Source organism: Anolis sagrei, chromosome 2 (genome assembly GCF_037176765.1).
Source record: "Anolis sagrei isolate rAnoSag1 chromosome 2, rAnoSag1.mat, whole genome shotgun sequence".
In the NCBI taxonomy this organism is placed as follows: Eukaryota; Metazoa; Chordata; class Lepidosauria; order Squamata; family Dactyloidae; genus Anolis; species Anolis sagrei.
Window position 1 is genome coordinate 50,214,293 of NC_090022.1, and position 23,696 is coordinate 50,237,988.

The following is a 23,696-nucleotide window of genomic DNA, read 5'->3' on the forward strand; positions in this document are numbered from 1 at the left end:
ATACAGTAAAATCCAGAGGCATAGTTGTATAGCTGTTATGTGGCTGTACTATACTTTCTTTGTCTGAGCAAAGCCACAGGCAACATTTCTTTACTGATGGTTCACATCTACGGCTTCCTGAGGGAGTGAGGGATCAACACTCTTTTCCCTTGAAAAGGCTGCCCCACAATACAAGGAAGGGGGCAGCCTGCAATTCTGTTCCTTAGGGTCCTCCTCTGAAGATTCAAATTGTATTAACTGCAAATCCATGCATTGTTTAGGGAACCTGGTGACTAAAAATGGCATCATAAGCTACAAACAGAGCAAAACATTTACATTAATTAGTTTTCAAACCAAACAACCTCAGGGTACATGCCCTTTGGTATACAAGTCAAGTTTAAAGTATTTAGGTTTCATAGCCTTCGAGCTATAGCTTTGATAAAGAGACACACAAACAGTCTTTTGTATTCTTAAAAACTGACTTATAGGCTCGGAAGCTTCCTTAATTTGTCCCACAAAACATTTGTGGCATTTGTTGTAGTATTCCCAGATGAAAACTCGACAAACTCCGAGGGGCACAAGGGTTCAGAACTGTTTTGAAGATATATGGTCACTAGGAAACCAAGCAAGACAGCTTGGAGCCTTGAACTCGGCGTGAACATGCTCAGTAAGCATACCACACTGATGGAAAAGAAGCTTTCGGCAGCTGGTCCAACCCAAGTCTGCACAAAAGGGAAGTTTCTGAAGAAAGAACAGGCAGAGAGGACCTTGTGCTTCCCTAACAGCTGCAGGAAGAAGACCTGGGAGCCTTCTGTCATATTATGAAAGCTACGGTCTAAAGTTCAAACTACTTGTTTTAGTGAGAGATTGGGATGTCAGCAGACTGCATCCCCCTGATATTGTGTAACTGGGAGTAGCGGGTGGGCAAAATAAAGATTGATGGGATGTCAGTAAGTTGTCACTGCTCATCTCTTCCCATATTTTGCCCTCTATGGCAAACACTAAATGAAATTAATTACATGTACTTTTCAAAAACTGTTTGTTACTTGAACGATAGCTTGTTGGGTGGGAGTGTTGAAAAGATGAGAAAATGTGGGCTAGCCCAGGGACCATCTGTCTCTGTGTAGTTTTGACCTAAAATGACAGCTCAATTTCCTTAGCTTGGACAAAAAGACTTTAAAAGTGCAATTTAGTTGGGGAACAAGCAGAAAAAAACTATTTGGACAACTCAAGTTAAATATACACAGTGTACATGCATTTTCTAACTTGTGGTGCAAACCAAGGATAAGCATTTGCAACAACACAAATCCTATATCTTTCAATACACGTTATTAAAAAGTAAAATATTTGGATTTTTTTCTTGGACAAGCTGCCCGAGGAATGCTAAATGTGTCGCCATCAATGTGAAATCAATTAAAGAAAATAATGAGATGGCTCTAGCACATGTCACCAGTGCCGAGAGAAGGAAAGAGGAACGGCTTGTCTCCATTGGTTACCAGAACTACATCCAGACTTTCCCCTGCATGTGGCCTTTCATTACTTCAACCATTTCATGTTCTACTTGCTTTAATTATATTGCAACATCAGGTGTCACATCAGGGAATTCAGGAAGATAGTGATTTATCCACCTTGTCTCCAAAAGACACTCGAAACTACCGTGTTCATGTGCAGGCTCTTACAAGCACGGCCTTCACAAGTCTTTTAAGGCCTCTCTAACACCTCAGCATGCTGCAGTTATTCATACTCATGCATATTCATAGGCTTTCTGTAGCTCATCCCACATCTGTGAAACAGCCTGGGGTATGAAACTTCCTTGAAAAAAATTCATTCTCAATGGCAGTTGATCATTGTAGAAAAATCATGAGAGATCCAATAATTATCCATTTGAGAAACAAAACCACAGCAACACAATAGGAGGAAACTCATGTGAAAATCTGCAGTATAAATTACTAAGCTTCATTGTTCTACACTAATAATGCTATTTACACATCACAGTATAGGATAGTCCTGATTTCAAGCACACGCTTGTTTTCCCCCTGCTTAATGCATTTTGACCCAATTCTGTCCTTCCTCATAGTCATGACACCGGACTTCACATCAAACACTGGAAACTGTGTACAATGCTATGGGGTTTTTTTTTGTAAAGTATTTCCCAACAAATTTCAATTTCCTTCTGATTTTGGGATCTTCATTCACAATGTCACTAAACATTTGAATAAGAACTGAGCATCTAGCTTTTGTGGCACAATATACTTTCTGAACTGCTACAGCTTATAGAATCATCGAGTTGGAAGTGACCTTGTGGGCCATCCAGTCCAACTCCCTGCCAAGAAGGAAAGTAGCATCCTCAACAGATGGCCATCCAGCCTCTCTTTAAAAGCCTCCAAAGAAGGAGCCTCCACCACACTTCAGGGCAGAGAGTTCCACTGCTGAACAGCTCTCACAGTCAGGAAGTTCAGGTGGAATTTCCTTTGCTGTAGTTTGAAGCCATTGTTCCGCGTCCTAGTCTCCAGGGCAGCAGAAAACAATCCTCATCCCTTCTCCCTCCTTCCCTTCACATACTTATACATGGCCCTCATTGTTTCCTCTCAACCTTCTCTTCTGCTGGCTAAATGTGCCCACCTCTTTAAGCCGCTCCTCATAGGGCTTGTTCTCCAGACTCTTGATCATTTTAGTCACCCTTCTCTGGATATATTCCAGCTTTTCAATATTTCCATTCAATTGTGGTGCCCAGAATTGGACACAGTATTCCAGGTGTGGTCTGACCAAGGCAGAATAGAGGGGTAGCATGACTTCCCTGGATCTAGACACTATACTCCTATTTATGCAGCTTGAAGGGCACAAGCTGATTTCTCAAACTTCTTTGTTCACATTACACTGCTATACTTCCAAGTCTGTACTACGCAGGGAGTGATTTCACGGAGAAATTTTTTAAAGGGGAACAGAAGCCCCAAGGGCTTCAAGAAGAAAATGAAATCAAAAGCAACATGTTTTAAGAATGAATGTGTTGGCCTTGCAGGTTCCTCTTGTGAATAAGAAATTGCAAACTGCATCAGCAGCCAGAACTGGTAAGAAGAGTATGATTCTTGCTTGAACTTTGGCCTGAATTTCTATCTCCTTTGAAGTCCATCAAATTAGCATTTTTCCCCATTACCAGTTTGGATTTTGGTGCTGCTAGCTGGAACCGGGTTTTACAATGAACAAGTGTTCTGTCTTTCTCAGCAGCTTTATTCTTCTCAGTAACTTGAATACCAGCCTCAGAGCAATATGCAGTTTTTTAAAATTAAAACATTACTCCATCATCTGCCACTGATGTTAACAAACATACATTCTACCTTTCTCTCAATATGAGATGCAAAATAGCTCACAACTTTGATTAAAAATGTAACAATGAGGATAAAAGCACAGTACTCTCCCGACACTGTTACTTCTCCCGTAATTGCTACTATCAGTCTAATTCTTTTGATGCTGCTAACACTTTCCAGAAAATTACATCTCTTACCTGATCTGACTCTTTTTGGGGTTGATATCCATTATACTTGGATTTTTCTCATAGTTGAAATTGTTGTTGTCACCAATGCAAGACTTATTTTCAAACTGGACACAGACGCTTGCAGTGGCAGTAAATTCCACACTTGGCATGGTGCACGTGATGGTGGTGTCAGTTCGGCTAAGAAGAAAAGACATATTATGCTCTTGAGTACACTGCAAGTATAACTTTGGGTCTGGATTTTATTAGTACGTAGAAGTAACTGTGCTGCATTCTATCTACTGAAAGACTTTTAAATGGCATAGCACTATAGAAGCGTGACCAGTACATAAAGAATACAAACAGTATTAGATGCACCCAATCTACTACTCCGGTCAGTTCTCAAATAGGCTCTGGAAATGAACGCTATGACTATTTTTGGGACTGATCATTGTGTGTTCATAACTTTATGCCTATGTTTTGGCTTACTTTGTAAGTTTTTGTGTACGCTGTCTACATGAAAACCACCCCGAGTCTCCTAGGGGAGACAGAGTGGTATATAAAGAAACATGATGATGATGATTATGTACAGATTGCGAATCCCTTTTCCAAAATGCTTGGGGCCAGACATTTTTTGGATTTCAGATTTTTTGGAATTCAGTTACTCACAAAAGTATTGCACATTTCTCCCATATCCCTTCCATTTCGTACATAACACATAGTAATTAGAATATCATGAGTTATTGATACATTAGCCATTTTTTCTTTGAATGTGTATTTCCACCTCTGCAGCTGACTGCAATTGTTCGGCAGTAAAAACCTATTCAAAATATCCTACAGCCAGCTCCATTTCCTGGAAGCAAGGGATGATAGAATACATACTGAGGGATGCTAAAATACATACCGAGGCCCCTTCCATACTGCCCCTATGTCCCACGATCATATACCATACTATCTTCTAATCCCAGATTATCTGGCAGTGGAGACTCATATAATCCAGTTTAAATCAGATAATCTGGGACCAGATCCTGGGATATAGGACAGTGTAGAAGGGACCTGAAATATCTTGGAAATGGAAACTGCATCTAAACACGACATTTGTTTATGCTTCATATACACCTTATACACATACTCTGAAGGTAATGTTATATGCAATATGCTTAATTACATTATGCATGAAACACACTCAACCGTTATAAAGCAAAGGTGTCACCATTTCAGTCACCTATATGGTCAATTTTGGATTCTGGGCATTTTGGATTTCAAATCTCCTGGTAAGGGATACTCAGCTTGTAGTAATGACTGTCTTCCCACATAAGAGAAAAATGGAGAATCATCTAATAAAATTGATTGGTAGAAGATTCAGAACATAACAAAATGAAGCATTTTTCTAACTCACCAAGATTTCTACTCACAAGTGTATAGAGAAGCCCAGATTGTGGGGATTTGTAAAAAGGGATCGTGATGTAATGGGTTCACTGGAAAGGCATGTGTTGGCAGCTGACTGGCTAAGCATGCCAGGAACCAGAATTCTGATTAGCTACTGTCTCTGCCTTGCTGCAGAGACAAATGGTTTTAACTGCCACTTTCACCTTGGAGAGTGAAGAGAGCGCTGACTGGAAGCAGCCGGGAAGGAAACGGCTGCCAACTTTCTGAAGCCTGATCATTTCTAAGGCATGAAGCATATTTTAAAGACTGTTTAAAAGGACTGTTTATTCCCTCTGTTCTCTGTAAGAATTCGGAAACTGCTGTATATATTGTTGCTCTGTTTGACCTTTTGAACTGAAGTAAAGTTACTGTTACTCATTACAAAAATCTGAGTGAAACATTATTATACTGCAGAGTATATTTTGGTTCAGAAACTGTGGTAAATTTTCTGTTTATTTTACAACCTCCAACACAGTCGAAACTCTGATTCAAAGATGCACACCAACACACACACATTCATTGATTCCTTCTCTCTATCTTTCTCTCTCACCCATGTACACACATGGTTCTTTTTAAATTAAGATTTTAAAATGAAGACTTATAATACTGGCTGCAGGAATAGTTGGATAAAGTAGCCATTGCTTTAAAAATAGAACAAGCTCCCAGAGAGCTACCAAACATTAAAATAATGTGACTCTAAACACCTATACAATAATGTGACTCTAAACACCTATACGGACTGGATGAGGGACAACAGATTGAAACTAAATCCAGACAAGACAGAGGTACTCCTGGTCAGTCGTAAGGCCGAACAGGGTATAGGGTTACAGCCTGTGCTGGACGGGGTTACACTCCCCCTGAAGGCGCAGGTTCGCAGCTTGGGAGTGACCCTGGACTCATCGCTAAGCCTGGAACCCCAGGTCTCGGCGGTGGTCAGGGGAGCTTTTGCACAATTAAAACTTGTGCGCCAGCTGCGCCCGTACCTTGGGAAGTCTGACTTGGCCACGGTAGTCCACGCTCTGGTTACATCCCGTTTAGACTACTGCAACGCTCTCTACGTGGGGTTGCCTCTGAAGACTGCCCGGAAGCTTCAATCAGTCCAACGTGCGGCAGCCAGATTGTTAACAGGAGCAGGGTACAGAGACCACACGACCCCTCTGTTATGCCAGCTCCACTGGCTGCCGATCAGCTTCCGGGCACAATTCAAAGTGCTGGTGTTGACCTATAAAGCCCTAAACGGCTCTGGCCCAGTTTACCTGTCCGAACGGATTCTCCCCTATGAGCCATCAAGGCTACTAAGATCTTCCGGGGGGGGCCCTGCTCTCGGTCCCACCACCCTCACAATCACGGTTGGTGGGGACGAGAGACAGGGCCTTCTCGGTGGTGGCTCCCCGGCTTTGGAACTCCCTCCCATTAGAGGTTAGATCTGCCCCCTCCCTCCTGACGTTCAGGAAATCGTTAAAAACATGGCTCTGGAATGCGGCATTCAAAGACTGAACCTGGAACCTTCCCTGTGATGGATTATGATGAACTGCGACTATGAATATGATTATGACCATACTGGATTGACGATTTGGCGTAGGAAACTGTAGTGATGTAAGATGATGTTTTATTGTACTGAGTTGTACTATTTTAATATGTAATGAGTTGTATTTGCTGTTTTATCTGTTTTATCTGATTGTATTTGATATGTACTGTAAACCGACCTGAGTCCCTCGTCGAGGTTGAGAAGGCCGGTATAGAAATCCTCTAAATAAATAAATAAATAAATAAGTTAAGCACCTGTGTGAGTCTACCAAGAGAATGAGAAAGCCAAGGAAGTTCATCTTGAAAAAAAATGATGATGCTTATTAAAAAAAAAACCCAACAGAACAGAAGACTTCAAAAAGTAGCTATAAATGTAGATATCAAGTATATATATACAATCCAGTGTTTTGCACAAAATGACTTTCTTTTTGAAAGACAAAAATTCTGTATGCGTACTTCATGCAATGAGCCCTTGGTCCTCAGGGAAGGGATTCATTCATCCAAAGCCAAGGTTGCTGACCTGGTCCAGCAGGGAAGCCTGTTGGTGAGACCTTTGGGGACGCAGCAGAAATAGCCCTGCTGCAATGTAACAGCTTCCTGGCTGTCATGGACAATGAGAATCTCCCAAAAGGAGGATATCATTCAGAGGAAGAGGGAAACTATCTCATAGTACAGCTTGTATGCTGCAGAACCCAGATAAAAAATTGACCTAATTTCATGAAGCCCTCCATTTTGCAAGTTGTCAGCTTCGAGTGTTGGCAACAACCTCCTGTTCCTTCTTTAGCGGCATGTCTCAAAGAAAAGGAGAAGGAGGGGAGAAAAGTGTCTGTGCAAACATTAAGGGAAAACCAACAAAAGCTGGAAAGTGTCCACTGAATTGTCCTGAGGGACTGACATGCTTTTGATTGGTCAAATATGAACAGGATGGAAAACTTTACAGAGCAATGTCAAAGAGACATTGGAAAATGTATACACCATAAGCTATTTGAAGAGAGACATTGTGTTTCTCTTGTAATGCAAGAAAACTCAAGCCAAAATGGTAGAACTGGAGTGCTTTCCTTGAAATAAGAACTTTGAAATATTGGTTAAACTAGAGAACAGGTGAAATGGAGACAACCAGTGGGATACAGTCTTCTCCAAAAATGATATGCTACCAACTGAGCTAGAAATCTCACTTTGGTTCCTAGTCAATAAAAATAAAGCTACCAATATCATAATACTATGATACAAACTTATGATTTATCACCGTTATGTTGCCTTTGGAGCTTTGGAGGCAGGATGCCTGTGAACATTATTTGGCAAACAACATGCATGGAGGTGAGTTTTTGCAGTCCTGTCTTGATTGTTTATTTTCCACTGTAAGCTGTTCACTACTATAGGAACAGAATGCCTAACTTAATCTGTGGTCTGATACAATATGGATTTCTCAAAATTGTTTTGGAAGCGGAGAATCCAGCATTCAGAGAATGCTTTAAAGGGGGTGTTTTGAATGTGATTTTCCTGTTTCTTGGCAGGAGGTTGGACTGGATGGCCCACGAGGTCTCTTCCAACTCTATGATTCTATAAATCTTGTTATCAATCTGAATAAGAGAAGAGCCTTTGAAACACTGGAATATATCTACATATTGATTCAACAAGTTGATTCAATGACCAGATTCAATGCATAGTATTATATTTAGAAAGTTCTGTGCAATTCCCAGGCTCATTGTCCCAAACCAGTATCTAATTGGTAGCATTTATTTATGCTATGGACTGCATCTTTTCTAGAAGAACCCATTAGATAACGGACTGCTAGGAAAAGCAAAAATAGTCTTCACAGATGAATTGTGGTTCAACCTGAAAGCACTTACCTGAGGTCTGTACATTCTTTTGTGCCATTAACCAAAACCTGGAGCTCAGACCCAACACTGAGGTTACTTCCTGTGATGGTTACTTTAGTTCCTCCTGCTTTAGGACCAGCAGATGGAGATATAAACTTCACTACTGGAAGCTAAGATTATGAAAGAGAGAAAGATTAAAGTGAGACATTCACTGTTTTTAAAGGCCAAAGCAGAAATGTAAATATTTCTATATTTTTGTTTTCACATGCAAAATTAATAATTTAAAAATATTAATCTCTTCTGGGCACAATGATTTAAAAATGTTTTTTTTTTCAATAGAAAAATCTTTGTTTTTGTGCAAAAATACACAAAAACAGTAATATGAAAATAGGTATATGTTGCAGCCCCACACCAGAGGGGGGAAAAACACTTTTCTATGCAAAAAACCAAAGAAATTGATAATAAAACGATCTTTTAGCTGGTAATTTTTCCTGTTGGTTATCTCAGCGTATGATCCTACAGTAATATTTCTAGAAGAAATCAAGATGCCACATTCTTCAAAGAAAGGTAATATTTCTATTCAGATCTACTCAGAACAGTCTGCTCTGCTGATTTACTACATCTAACGCGCTTGCTGAATGAGGTCACCTTTCTGTTGCTTACAACTTGAAAACTTGAAAACATGTAAAGAATTTGTATAACACAGGAATATGTCAAAGCAAAAATACATGTAAAATTGTAATGAGTATGCTACATATCTATCGACAGTCATATATATATTCATGTCTGAATCATGGAAATCATAAAGCTGCTCTCTGGGGTTGAATACAAACCTGAGGATGAACAAACTGAAGCTATGGCTGGATCTACATTGTCTTATAATCCAGATTATCATAACAGATAATCCAAATTATCTGCTTTGACATGGATTATATGAGTCCACACTGCCATATAATCCAGTTCAAAGCAGATAATCTGGATTTTATCCAGCAGTGTGGATGGGGCCTAAATCTTGGTCAATTCTTTGTAGCAGGTGTTTAGTCTAGTCGGTGGATTGGCACTCTCTTAGAAAGCTCTCCCCAAGGGTTGCCTATTCTGATGTCAAATGGGCTCCAAAACCTTAAAAACAAATACAGGTGATATCCACATTGAAAGTTTCACTCTTACAAACTTAAATATTTGAGAATTTGATTAATATTCTCTCTAGGTCAAAGCTTTCCAAGCATTTTATGTTGGCGGCACACTTTTTAGTCATGCATCATTATATGGCTGTGTGGGCCCTTCCACACAGCCACATAGCCCAGAATATCAAGGGAGAAAATCCCACAATATCTGCTTTGAACTGGCTTATCTGCCATATATTCCAGTTCAAACCAGATAATGTGAGACTTTATTCAGCTGTATGGAAGGGATCTCAGTAATACACCTTTACTAGCAAACCAGAGGTTAAACCAAACCCTTATAAGAGAAACAGTCACATACATACATTGAAAGAACAAAATATACGAGGACATTGCATATCTCATTAAAACCTTTCATTTATATATATTTTAAAAACAGATATTTAGAAATATCTATTGTTTATTTTACATATTGAGGTCTGTGAAATAACACATCTACATACTGCAGTGGACACACAAGGTGTCGTGAAACACAGTTTGAAAGCTCTGCTCTAGATTCTGCAGCACAATTCTATGGTCAGTGGATGTTCATTATAAAGCAGGCATGCACGAACTTAGACCCTCCTGGTGTTTTGGACTTCTACTCCCACAATATCTAACAGTCTACTGTTAGGACTTATGGGAGTTGAAGTCCAAAACACCTGGAGGGCCAAAGTTTGCTTGTGGCTACTATAGAGTCATGCTGGAGGACCTAGAGATTCCTTTTTTTCCATTCTCATAAAGGTCCCTTGCCCCTAACCATAATGAACATGTAGGGCTGACTACTATAGCGTTGCCCCAGCACATTCCTGTGACTACTTCTCTTTTTCCAAAAGAATGCTCCTTGAGGACTTTATTTTTTTCCCAAAGCTTAAAACTCTCTTATATTCAAAGAAATTAGTCTTGATTTTTGAATGAGGAAACACAGATTATATTGTTTGTGTCCTACTGTGTATTGTATTTCCAGATGGGTCGATTTTAACTGCTTTGAATAGTAAGAATAGTATCTTATGGCAGATAATAAAATTGCTGGTTAGCCTTGCAATTTTGCAGAAGCATGTTTAAAGAAAGGTGAGTAAATGCCACAGGAGTTCTCTTTCTTTTTCAGGCCACAAGAAATAGATTCAATTGTGTTTTAGTTTGGTTTGATCTCATACAGCAACATTTATTACTGAAGGGCATAATAAACAGTAGCGCTGAAACTTTGAAAGGTTATTTTTAACAGAAGAGTACTGGTGTAAAGAGAACGTTTCAAATCCTCTTTAAAGGAACAGCGCCTTTAAAAACATTTGTAAAAGAATTATTTGTGTAATCGTTTTCACACTGAGAATTTTAAAGGGTCAAATGAGACAACAATGGAAAGATATCCTGTTTCCTTCTTTTCTTGAAAAGTGGGCATTTGCAGGAAGTGGGAGCAGGTTTGTTTGAAGGCTCTGATGTTAGGATAGAAGCTTAAATGCTTTCCATTTCTGCTCAGTATCTGATTGAGATTTCCTTAACAAAGCAGCTAATCTACTGTAAGGAGGAAAAGGAAACACTGCAGGTCTAGATATTTATAAGCTGCCCCTTTCTTGCATTATTAATTGCATCCTTTGTTGATGCTTTAAAAACATTTTTATCCCCTTCAGTAAACATTATCTGGAAAATGTGTTAGGAAGGAAGAGGTCTCCCCCTCCCCTGAGCTTTTTGTGGCACCGTTTGATGTCTTTGAGCTAAGAAGTATTTGTGGTATATATGATACCACGTTACTACTAATATTGATTTGTCACCTAAACGTTTTGTCAGTCTTTTTGGTGAACATTTATTTGATATTTATTTTTCACCTTTCCACCTGTCAGGACACCTGACAACGTATAGGGAACCAAAACAGAAGAACAAGTAAAACAGAGCAAAACACATGGAATTAAAACAACCAGAAAAGTCACCCCGGTCTTAAGGACTAAAAGATGCATGGAACAGGGCAGTCTGGGGCTGGATCTACACTGCCATATAATCCAGTTTCAAAATGAATATTAACTGTGTACAACTGGATTATAAGAGTCTACACTGCCATATAATCCAGTTCAATGCAGTTAATCTGCATTGCCATCTATGGCAATGTAGATGGGGCCTGGGATGCTTTCCAGTAGCTGGCTTCTCTTGGGAGGCCTGAGGTGCTACGGCAGAGAAAGTACTCACCAAACTAGCCTCTTAGGACAGAGGAATATGTACAAGGCTCTCTTCTGAGGACCTCAAATTCCAGGCAGACTCAGATGGGTCTAGGCAGTCTTGCAGTTTTCCTGTCCCCAAGCCATTTAAGGATTTTGACTCGTACATCACCTTGAATTGAGCTTGAAAGCAGGTTGAAAGCCAATGCAATTGGTAGAAGACTAGTGACAACGTGGTTTCTAATGTGAACACTGGACAGCAGTAACCACCACATTTTGCATTAGATGTAACTTCCAAATGCTTTCCTAGGGTGCATTGCAGTACAGTCATCACTGTACATTTGCTGTTTTGAATTTTGCAGTTTGATTATACATTGATTTGATGAAAAATGTTCTCTCTAGGAATCTATAAGTTTCTGGTCAACTTACTCTAGTTATATTGGATGACCTGGGGATTTCTAGAGAGAAACCCTTCCGGACAGGACCAAAATGCGCATTTTAAAATTGAGGCAAAAAAATCCCGGGACCTGACAGCAGATCCACACACAGACCTGTTAGTCCTGGGAAATGGTCACTCATCATCCTCACAGCATTCCTTTGTAGCAGATCAAGATAGAAGGTGGACAGGGAACATCTGGCAGAAGTTTTTAAAAAAACTTATTTCTGTAATGAGCCGGACCTCATATATCCTAATAAACCAACAAGCAGGCTTTTTCTCTCTTCACCTAATTGTTAATTCAAGCTCTGTTTAATATGATAAAGATCATAACGATTGGAATAAATGAATGCTTGCAGAGAGTTCTAATTGCTTTCACATTCCGCTTCCCTTGAGCCACTTGTGTGCCCATGGTTCCATTTTTGGATAGACTGATCAACTAATCAGCTGTTTTGGGCTTTTAAATCACGCATCTGCACTGAGCAGTCCACACACGGGGAAGGGAAGACAAGCACCTGTTTTGCATGATTGCAGGGATACACAATCCTGCAAAGGTGTGCATTTTGGGGGCAGAATTGGGTTTTAAGCAAATCTTTTTAATACATGCTTTTCACCTGTTAACCCAATTCTGCCTGCAGTTTGTTGAAATGCAATGGAGCCATCCCCTTTTATACCAGTTACTTCCAGGTTTTCAGCCCTAAGTTATCCAATGTGATCCTATCGTTAGCTCCTAATGAAGGTTGACTACAGTCACACTGGGAAACCTAAAAAAATACTAGAAAGACAAATAGGAGACAAATATGGTATAAATCACTATGTCCAGAAGTCTAGGAAGAGATCTAGCTGACACACCAACGTAGTCTGCAAGACCCTCCCAGGTTTTGACACCTTCAAGGTACATCCTTTTTATTGTTCCATCCCCCTCAGATGTGGTGAAAACATGGGAATAACCCTTCTTGGGGGCTGCTCCCAGATTCTGAAGAAGCTAAGTTGCCTCCTTTGTCATCCCCTACATTCGTGATGTATTTCTTAACACAGCAAAGCACCTCCTGCTCCCAATAGATCTTGGGAATGACCTCCTTATTAGGGACAGAGTATTTTATGTTTTATTGTTTGTATTTGATGCTTTTTAAATGGAGTTATTACAAATGTGTTTTGAAGTATATCAAAAATTGTATTTTAATTTTGAATTGTTTTAGTAATGTGAATTTTGTACCTGTTTTAATGTATGTAAACCAATTAGGAAATTACATTTATAACCCAGAAACAAAAATCATGTTGCAGAGTGTTATTAATATAAGCACTTCAGGTGTTTCCTGATTATGTAAGTTCCTGTTGCACTATCAATAGTTCTCAAATATCCTTTTTTTTCCTTTATGTGCTCTGTGCTCATCACTGTAATACATTCTATGGCAGATTCCATTTTTAAGAGCTCTAATAAGATTGCTGAATTGCTCATATCTTGATGACTTGGTGCTTCTATGTAAAATTTACAGAAAGAGTTTTTGCTAAGTAAAAGAAGTTAAGTTCATATCAAAATCAATTTCAAATTTCAAATTTTCATAGATATATCTATTTTCAAAACATCATTGTTGTTGTTCTGCTCTGTAATGTTGACTCTGATTTATGACAACCCCATCACAGAGTCTTCTTGGCAAGATTTATCATAGTAGAGTTGCTGAAACCTTGTTTCAGGTTGAGAATGTATGACTTGTTCATAATCACTAAATGGCTTTCCATGGTTGAGCAGGTATTCAAACCCTGGTCTCCTGCAGCCCTAGTCCAACATTCAAACCACTACACACACTGCTTTTGCTCAAAGCACCATAGCACTCAAGTATACCATTTCGATAATAGCTTCACATTTCTTTAAACGTAGGTGTTAGAATTTCAAGTCTAGAAGGGACCAAAAAGAACTTACCTCCTGCCATGCAATTATAGAAGTCCTGAAAGATGCCTATCCAAACTCCTCCTAAACTCCCAAAATGGTCCATTGCCCTCCCAAGCCAGACTAGTCCATTGTCGAACCACTCATACAAGTAAAAAATATTTTTGCTAATATTTAGATGAATATTTTTTTTTGATTGTCATTTCTTTTGTTTCATGTTCTAGTCTTTGGAGCAGCAGAAAACAGGTTTGCTCCTTCGTTGATATGATATTCATTCAGATATTTAACTATCATGTCACTTCTCATTCTTTTCTTCTTCCAGGCCCCTTCCACACAACCCTATATCCCAAAATATAAAGGCAGAAAATCCCACATTATCTGAGTGTGGACTCAGATAACCCAGTTCAAAGCAGATATTGTGGGATTTTCTGCCTTGATATTCTGGAATATAGGGATGTGTGGAAGGCCCCCAAGCTGAAAACACACAGTTCCCTAAGTCAGGTTAGTTTCCAGAACTGTGATCAACTTGGTCACCCTTCTTTGGATATTATTCCAGATATGTACATTTTCTCCAGTGACAAAATGAAAATTTCTAACTTTGGCAAAAATGAGAAATTACTTACCACATAAGAGTACCGTTCTCTGGATTTTCCTTCTTTGCTTAGATTAACTGTCACCACATCAGAAAATTCTGCTACAGCTTCTCCAGTCCAGCATACAATTCTATAGGGGGAAGAAAGCGAGAGAGAGAGAGAGAGAGAGAGAGAGAGAGAGAGATTGCAACTTAGAAATAAAATATGACTAACTGATTATTCATGAATTTTATTAAAAATATTATCTCTAGGACTCTTTTAAAGTTTTTCCTATATTTACATTATCTGACAAAAAGCTTCAAATTGGAGTCAGAGCCACTTTTCATATGATGTTGTGTACTTACTATTCAAGGAGCTGATCATTCTACAAAAAGATTCCTAATCATAGACATTAATTAGACCACTGGTTCATTTAGCCTAGTACTGTAAACACTGCCTTGCAGTAGCCTTTTGGGGTCTAAAGAGGGTTTTCTTTTTGGCTTTACTTAGAGATGAAAAGGATTCATGCAAAGCAGGTGCTACAGCCATTGGTTTATTGCTTCTTTCCTAATATTTAGACATGGGCTTTCCCAAAGAATCACACAGGATTCACGGTGGATGAATGAGAGGAGCTAAGTCTTTGTAAGAAACTGAATACAGCACCATTTTATCATGGTAGCAATCTTTCATTAATCTTTCCCTATTTATAATGTACTAAACCTGAAGTAGTGTACAGTAGACATACAGAATTCAGAATCTGGACAAAGCGGATTCTCTAGGGTCCCTTCACACAGACATATAACCCAGAATATCAAGGTAGATAATCCACAAAATCTGTTTGAACTGAATTATCTGAGTCCACACTACCATATAATCCATCTCAATGTGGATTTTATACAGCTGTGTGGAAGGAGCCCTACACAGCTGTATATAAAATCCAGATAATATGCTTTGAACTAGATGATATGGCAGTGTACACTCAGATGATCCAGTTCAAACAGATATTGTGGATTTTCTGCCTAGATATTCTGGGTTATATGGCAGTGTAGAAGGGCTCTATGTGTAACCCTTTCATCTAAATCAATTTGCATGACCCAACCACAGTAGACCTACTGAATCAACTGGAACTGGTAAGTCAATACTTATGAAAGGTCCATTGATTTAATGGGTTTACTCTTACTGTGACACCAGTGGCACTCGAAGTGGCCAGCTTTTGGTCAAAGGAAATTTAGTATAATGTCAAGTTTTTAACTTTGTGTTTTTTCTATACATTTTAACTATATTCTCAATTCGCTTCTGACACAATAGATACATAAATGGGTTTACTTTAGTTAGAATTTGGAATTGTATAGATTTTTAGGAACAATTCTTACAATTGAAAAATGTTTACATCTTGAAAATAGAGTCATGAAAAGCCATCCCCCCCACATGCCATTATTTTGGCTATAGGGAAAATATAGTTAGTTCAGAAAACTAAACAGGCAATATAAATATGTGTTTTCATTAAAATACATTATCTTGTCATTTCAGTTTATGGTCTGCTTGTGTTCGGAAATTGATATGAGGTATGCACGGCGTGTTCAACCTTTGTCGTTCTTTAATTAATAAATGTTTCGCATTTTTAATTTGTTCTTTCACATCCCAGTGCTATTGTTCACACATATCCTTTCCAGACATGCATTTTCCTCTTGGGACTACAAATTTATTCAGGCAATTTAAATAGTAAATAACAATAACACCAAACTGAATATGGACACTAATAACTCCTTGTACATGCACGTAGGCACATGTACATGCTCTACTGTATGCTTGATGTCAACCACTCTGCCTTAAAACAAAGCAAAAATACAGCAGCAACAAAATCCCAGCAAAATGGATGGACATTTCTCTAGGATAATACAAAGAGCTACCATTGACCAAGGTTGGATATGTCCTCTCTGCACCACACAAGAAAGTAATAACATCATTATATATATTATTGATATAGTCAAAACTTTATAAACCTTTCTGCTAAAGCAAAATAAGTTGTAACAGTGCCCAAGATTAAGGACATTTTTTGGAATACTTTCTTGCGATTGCTGAGAGAAAATGAATACTTAATAAGGCTGCCTTTCATTCAAAGAAACCCCGAATGTACTTATCTCAGGGGCAAAACCCAAGATAAAAAGTTCACTATTCTCATAATAGGACCAAGCACACAATTATATGAAAAAACTGGTTGCGGACACACATTAAATGCAGAACATATCTGAACAGCCTAGATATTTCTTCCCATTCCTCAACTGAAAATATAATCTTTTTAATAGTTGTTATGCCCAGCTATTTCCTTGAGAAATCTCAATTTCTTCCCAAATTAGACATTGCTATGTTGTTTGTATCAACAGGATGCCTCAAGGCAAAGCTGTTCTAGATCATGTGATCGGCTGATCTTGGCAGCCTTCGTTCAAGGCCTGCCAGTACCGCTTTTGTAAGAAATTATCGTGTGCATTTTCCCTCAGCTTTCATAGATGATTCCATTTCAAAGTAGGATGAAGACAATCACCTCAGTTGCTCCCCGATGCCTGTCTTGCATTGATAATAAAGACAACTTTACAAAACATATAATGCACAAGAAGCTAGTGAAACATTAGAAAGCAATGGTGGAATTTCCCATTTGCAACACAATGTCAAGGTTTGATTATGCCTGCCACTTTAATCTGCTGGATCTATCTGAAAAAGACAGAAGGAAGCTTAGAATTTACTAGAGATTCTTGGTGCCAATTGGAAAGCCACTTCCTGTTATTTCAGTGCTCTTTCCCAGGAAGAATTTATATTATGGTAACATTTCCTCCTAGAGATACACATCAGCAAAGAAAAACCATTGGAATTGGTCAATCGGCTGAAAGGGGGGAGACCAGAAATGCTTTCTTTTCACTTGAATTACTTACTCTTCAGAGACGATGTATCTTTCCTGGAGTGGCGTGCATTTCACGTTACCTATTATGACAGCATTAGCGATATCACTGAATCTACGGCCTAGATTTCTTCCTCGTATTGTAACCAAGGTGCCTCCTTCCAAGGGTCCGTTCAGGGGTTCAATCTGAAAGTTCAAAAGAAAGTTGATGAAGATGGGTAAAAACAAAGACATGGGGGGGGGGCATTTAGTTTGATGCTTGTGTATACGAGTATATCTGGGTTTTTTTTGTGCTCCTTGTTCTACAGAATAATAACAAACCATATGATTGGAAGGCATATTCTGCTTTTAATTTTATGACACTTTTCACTTCATATCGACACACTTTCATACACCATTGAGAATATACCTCAAATACACATTCCTTAAAATTTTGCAGCCCACTTTAGGAAAGTAGAAGCAAACGAGGGAGGAGGGGCAAGCTTATTTTCTGCTGCTCTGGAGACTAGGACGTGAAGCAATGGCTTCAAACTACAGGAAAGGAGATTCCACCTGAACATTAGGAAGAACTTTCTGACTGTGCTGTTCAGCAGTGGAACTCTCTGCCCCGGAGTGTGATGGAGGCTCCTTCTTTGGAGGCTTTTAAACAGAGGCTGGATGGCCATCTGTTGGGAGTGCCTTGAATGAGATTTTCCTTCTTCTTGGCAGGGAGTTGGACTGGATGGCCCACGAGGTCTCTTCCAACTCTATAATTCTATGATTCTAAGATTTTGATTAATAGGAAATAGTAATAATTTTAATATTAGAAATTATTTATACTAGATTGTGCCTCCCTCTAAAAACACCAGCAAATATGACTAAACTAAGCATGAGAGTTTTTGAGGGGAAGCCAAGCATGGCATAAAAAGTGAAGATATCTGGCTGTTCTTGCTGGGCAATCAGCCTTTATAGAAAAGGTGAATGGCAAACACAGTTCAGGTGCTGGAACAAGTGTTTCCATCTTGGAGATGCCCTTGCCAGTGCTGAGACTTGGCCTTGATTCCAGCGAAACCTGGAAATGAATCTCAACAATTCTTCACTAACACTCTCAGCTCCTTGACCTTGGGCTGCTAATGACCAACGCTTATCGACTCCACTCAGTAATTTGCAACACTGGGCACTTTAAACACCATCATGATGCACAATACAAATATAATAGCCCTAAATGGATTCTTGCTTTTGTATATAATTTGCAGTCATCAGTTCAGAAAGAAGACTGCCTAATTATTATTGAGAGGATTTTCATTGAAACCCTGACATCCACTTTTTTAAAATGAGGCTACAGTTTTAAATGTGATGGCAAGGGGTTGAAATGGCATTCTGTAGTATATTCAAGGGATGTTCCATTTTCCCCAATTCTTCCTGAAACCAGTTACAAAGCCATGCTGATTTCATTGGACATCTGGTCCAGTTTAATGCCCTACTTTTAGAAAGGGCCTTTTAAACTGCAACAAACATATACAAAAATCAAGCCAGTGGAAGCTGCACAGGAACAGCAGCCTTCCTTCCTCAAAGTACAGTTAAGTGAAGCTGCAGCTTGCCATTCAGTGTCGCTGCTGCCAACACCGTGTGACATAAGCCAAGGAGCAGAAGGTCAGGAGTAGAGGCCCCTTCTTCCGCCAAGCTGCGCAGGGCTGATAATGTCCCCTTGCTCAGCTCAGTGCCCATTCCAGCAGAACAGTGCTTGTCTTCCTGGTCCCAAGACAACTCCATAGACATTTTTTAAAAAAAGCTTGCTTTTTAAAAACAAACAGTTTTGATTGAAGGAATCCAATCTAAGGAAACAGCACCAATCTCATGACAAGTTATAACCTCAGTTTCCCTTGTTTGTTTTCACTAGCTGTTTTTGGCACAGAATCCAAGGTTAAATTTACTGTACAATGCAGCTGACACCATTTCTGCTTCCCTGTCAGGGCTGAAAAACTGGAACAGACTATAACCACCGTACCGGATTATGAATAGAGGGGAATCCTACTCACCTCCAGCTTTAAATTTGTTTATTACCTCTCTTCAGTTGGTTATATTATTGTTTTTTATGTGTTTGCTTAGAGCTGATTCACATGATAATGATTTTCTATTCAGAAATCACTTCTGTAAAAGTATCTGTTATCATTTCCCCAGTCAACTATGACACGGAAATGCATCACCACAATTACATGTCTTGAGAAATCCAGCTGCAAGTGCTGGCACGCTTGAAGACATACAGACACTTCTCATGTGTTTCCATTCACATGTGGATGCATTCTTAAACTATTTATTTACATTTGGGCAATTGCTCTGTGTGAAATGGTTCTTCAGGCTATTAAATGTATTTTTTTTATTCTATTCCATAATTAGACTCTACAATTCATTCTTCCACTGAAATCAATTGAATTTAAAAATGCTTTGGTTTTTTTGTTGTTGGATGAAGCTCAGTATTTGAAAGGTCCAACTCTATATGGATAAACTGGCCTTTTTTAAAAAACAGAGAGACTCTACATTGCCCAATAACAAAATTTCTACCAGCTTTAGAGGAGTGAGGGTTTCATTAATGTCATGAATATATTTGCATTACCATCTTAAACTCTCTGCTTTCAGAAGATACTTCCTTTGAAGTTTGCATCTAAGATCCTCTATTGTTTTGCCAAAGGATTTAATGGTATTGCACAGTTGCATTACCAGTACTTCATTCTGTCATTTACAACTAGCCTAATGTATTTGCTGTAAAGACCAGAATGTGGACCCCTTACTTAGGCAATCCCTCGTTGGCCGAGTAGGATAGTCTTCCAGGATCAGTGTTCTGGTGGGTCCATAGGTGACTGTGGAGCCTTATTCTTGATCTGCATCTTCTCCCGCAGTGAGGGCATTGATTTCCAGGTGGAAGGCGGTCTCGGTCGGGGTTGGCTTGACATGCCTTCCTCTTGGCACATTTCTCTCTTTCGCTCTTCATTTGTGCCTCTTCAAATTCTTCAGCACTGCTGGTCACAGCTGACCTCCAGCTGGAGCGCTCAAGGGCCAGGGCTTTCCAGTTCTCAGTATCTATGCCAGAATTTTTAAGGTTGGCTTTGAGCGAGTCCCTATCTCACCACTAACAAAGGACAACAAATGTCTCGGTTTTGCCCAAAGATGGTGTCTTTGTTACTCTTTCTTTAGTCTCAAATTTCACAATCCGTTAAATTCGCAGTGGTGGCAAAATGCCTCTTTCTGTACCGAAACTCAAGTCTTACCTTCCTAATCTCAGGAGGAGGGCATAGTCCTGGGATCTGGAGGACCTCTATGTTTAGTCTGCAGCTGGAACTACTGTCACTCCAAATGCACTGATGACCCAGATCTTCTCTCCCAAGACACTGAGAACAGTCAGCACTTCCAGTCGCGCAATTATAAATCTCCACTGGGAAAAAAGGACAACACAGCCTATAATAGTTGTCTAAATGACTTTGGTGTTCAAGAATAACCCCTTCCCTGGGCACTGTAACATTAAAATCATACAGACAGAAGAGTCTGGACATAGTATTAGCTGGAGAGAATTTTGGCTGTGTTCCTAAAGATTTCCCAGAAGTTCTCAGCACTCATTCCCACAGCAGCATAATTTAGTACTTGGAAGACAAAAACAAAGCCCTCTGACAATTTGTACTGCATTTTCAAAATTCTAACTATCCACAAGAGATGCAGTTGACTCCATTTAGCTAGTTAAAAAGTGCAAGTTTTCAAGTCTACAATGATAGATATCATGCCTGGCATTTCCCCATCATTTCCCCCAAGTGGGAGACTGTTTAGTTCCCTTATATCTGCCTATCCTTGTTTCACTGTCTTTTAACCTTCCCATTAGACGTTTATGACTACCTTCTTATCTCAATTTGGAGTTTTTTGCCCTTGAAAGATGGTAAACTCTGTACATTGTATCAGGAAATATTTATATTAATTTTTGTAGAACAAATTTAAATCACACAGAAAGTGACCATCAAATGATCATGGTCGGAGGGAGATCTTCTTTAATAATTGAGGATAAATGATATGGATTAGCATCCTGTTAAAATCTGCTACAAAAATCTGTCTATTAAAGCATTCAATATTTGTCAGTGGCATAGTATATACTGAGTTTTATTACCTTCAGATTCTTACAGTCAGAGGTGTATTATTTATATATGTGTGTGTGTGTGTGTTTGTGTATATTAACCAATGTTTTGTGAATGCATTTATTCATTTTAACTCTTAGAGATAACCTAATAGTATTATTATTGTCATGCAATTGTTTTATAATGATAGGTTATGGGGCCACTTTGGCACTATGCAAAAACAACTTTCTTCTTTGGCTTTGAAATAACAGCAATAGCAATGATTCTTGTTTTCTTGTAAGGTGCTTAGTTTGAGAGATACTCTGGTTGCGCATCCTTTACTCAAAATGCTTGAGACTAGGAACATTAAGGATTTCAGATCCCGACTCCCAGATTTTGGAATATTTGCATATACAGAATGAGATATCTTGGAGACGGAACCCAAATCAAAACACAACATTCATTTATGTTTCATATACAACTGAAGGGAATTTTATACAATAATTTTGTGCATGAAATATAGTTTCTGTACACGGAACCATTACAAATCAAAAGTGTCACTGTCTCAGACACCCATGTGGGCAATTTTTAATTTTGGTCTATTTTGAAATTCTGGAAAAGGCATGTTCAACCTGTAATACAATGGTTCTCAACCTGTGAGGCCTCAGGTGTTTTGGCCTACAACTCCCAGAAATCCCAGCCAGTTTACCAGATGTTAGTATTTGTGGGAGTTGAAGGCCAAAACATCTGGAGATGCACAGGTTGAGAACCACTGCTGTAATACAACATAACTAAGTTTCACAGATGAGGACAGTAGTTTGAGAAAGTTCCAATCATGCTGAAATAGAACTGTAGCAGCAACAACACTAAAGTCCCAAAGTAAACCATATTTAAGCTAGAGGTCCTTGTGTAACCCGTACTAATAAATTACATTTTACCCAAAGAAACCCATTTCTATGTAAACTCCATTGAAATCAAACTCCATTGATTTTGATAAAAAATATTGAATGGGAACAGTCACAATTATAATAATTTAAAGCCATTCATTTCAATGGGACTAGAGTAAGTTTCTATTTGGTTTGGGCTTCACAGGTTAATTACATATTGTATATACACACATCACAGTTATCATGAATATAATTGCAACTTCTACAGCTGGCTTTATTAAAACCTTTTTGAAAACCTAAATATTTTACAATTTCTACTATGCTTAAGGAATTCTAAATCCACCCCTCAATAATTAAGACTTCCTCATGCTGAAAAAGCCATACCGGTTCTCTATCAGACAGGTAAGCTATGTTCCTATATATATAATTAGTTCTAGCCATAACAATGTCTTAACTTGAGGCAAAATTTGGCAGACTGAGCCCTTGTTTCTTGGCTACCTTCCAGTTCTTTGATAAGGAGACTGATTCCAATTAATAATATACCGAAATGAATGGGATTTAACAGTGCTTAGCTTTAGCGAATATATTCCATTGACCCAAGTACAATGAGGAGCAATACTGGATATTGCAGATAAGCAAGAGTGATTCTGGATGAGGTCATTGAGAAAAAGCAGAGTAAAGGAAATACAATGTGAAATATTTGAGCACAAAATAGCGGAGCATCCCTAATATACCTGAATTACTTAAGTCAGTTCAACAACTTATGGATTTTCGTATGTTGTCGGGCTGGGGCTCCCAGCAACAAAATCCAGCAGAGATAATAGTGAGGAACTTTTGGAAGTTACAGTTCAGCCACAAGTTGCTCTCCTTGCCTTATGCAGTTGTTGTTCATTCGTTCAGTCGTCTCCGACTCTTCGTGACCTCATGGACCAGCCTACGCCAGAGCTCCCTGTCCGCCGTTACCACCCCCAGCTCCCTCAAGGTCAGTCCTGTCGCTTCAAGGATGCCATCCATCCATCTTGCCCTTGGTCGGCCCCTCTTCCTTTTGCCTTCCACTTTCCCCAGCATAATTGTCTTCTCTAGGCTTTCCTGTCTCCTCATGATGTGGCCAAAGTACTTCAACTTTGTCTCTAGTATCTTTCCCTCCAGTGAGCAGTCGGGCTTTATTTCCTGGAGGATGGACTGGTTGGATCTTCTCGCAGTCCAAGGCACTCTCAGCACTTTCCTCCAACACCACAGCTCAAAAGCATCGATCTTCCTTCGCTCAGCCTTCCCTAAGGTCCAGCTCTCACATCCGTAGGTGACTACAGGGAATACCATGGCTTTGACTAGGCGGATCTTTGTTGCCAGTCTGATGTCTCTACTCTTTACTATTTTATCGAGACTGGACATTGCTCTCCTCCCAAGAAGTAAGCGT

General features: G+C 39.2%; 1 protein-coding gene across 1 annotated transcript in view; it reads right to left on the bottom strand.

Annotated features, from left to right (window-relative positions):
• PLXND1 (plexin D1) overlaps positions 1 to 23,696 on the bottom strand; it is a 223,417-nt gene that overhangs the window by 73,347 nt on the left and 126,374 nt on the right. The window contains exons 12-16 of the mRNA XM_060766263.2: positions 20,565 to 20,728; positions 17,354 to 17,505; positions 14,478 to 14,577; positions 8,254 to 8,393; positions 3,482 to 3,649 (exon numbers count right to left, since the gene is read on the bottom strand). Coding sequence (XP_060622246.2) covers positions 3,482 to 3,649; positions 8,254 to 8,393; positions 14,478 to 14,577; positions 17,354 to 17,505; positions 20,565 to 20,728 — 724 coding nt within the window. The remainder of the gene's footprint in view (positions 1 to 3,481; positions 3,650 to 8,253; positions 8,394 to 14,477; positions 14,578 to 17,353; positions 17,506 to 20,564; positions 20,729 to 23,696) is intronic.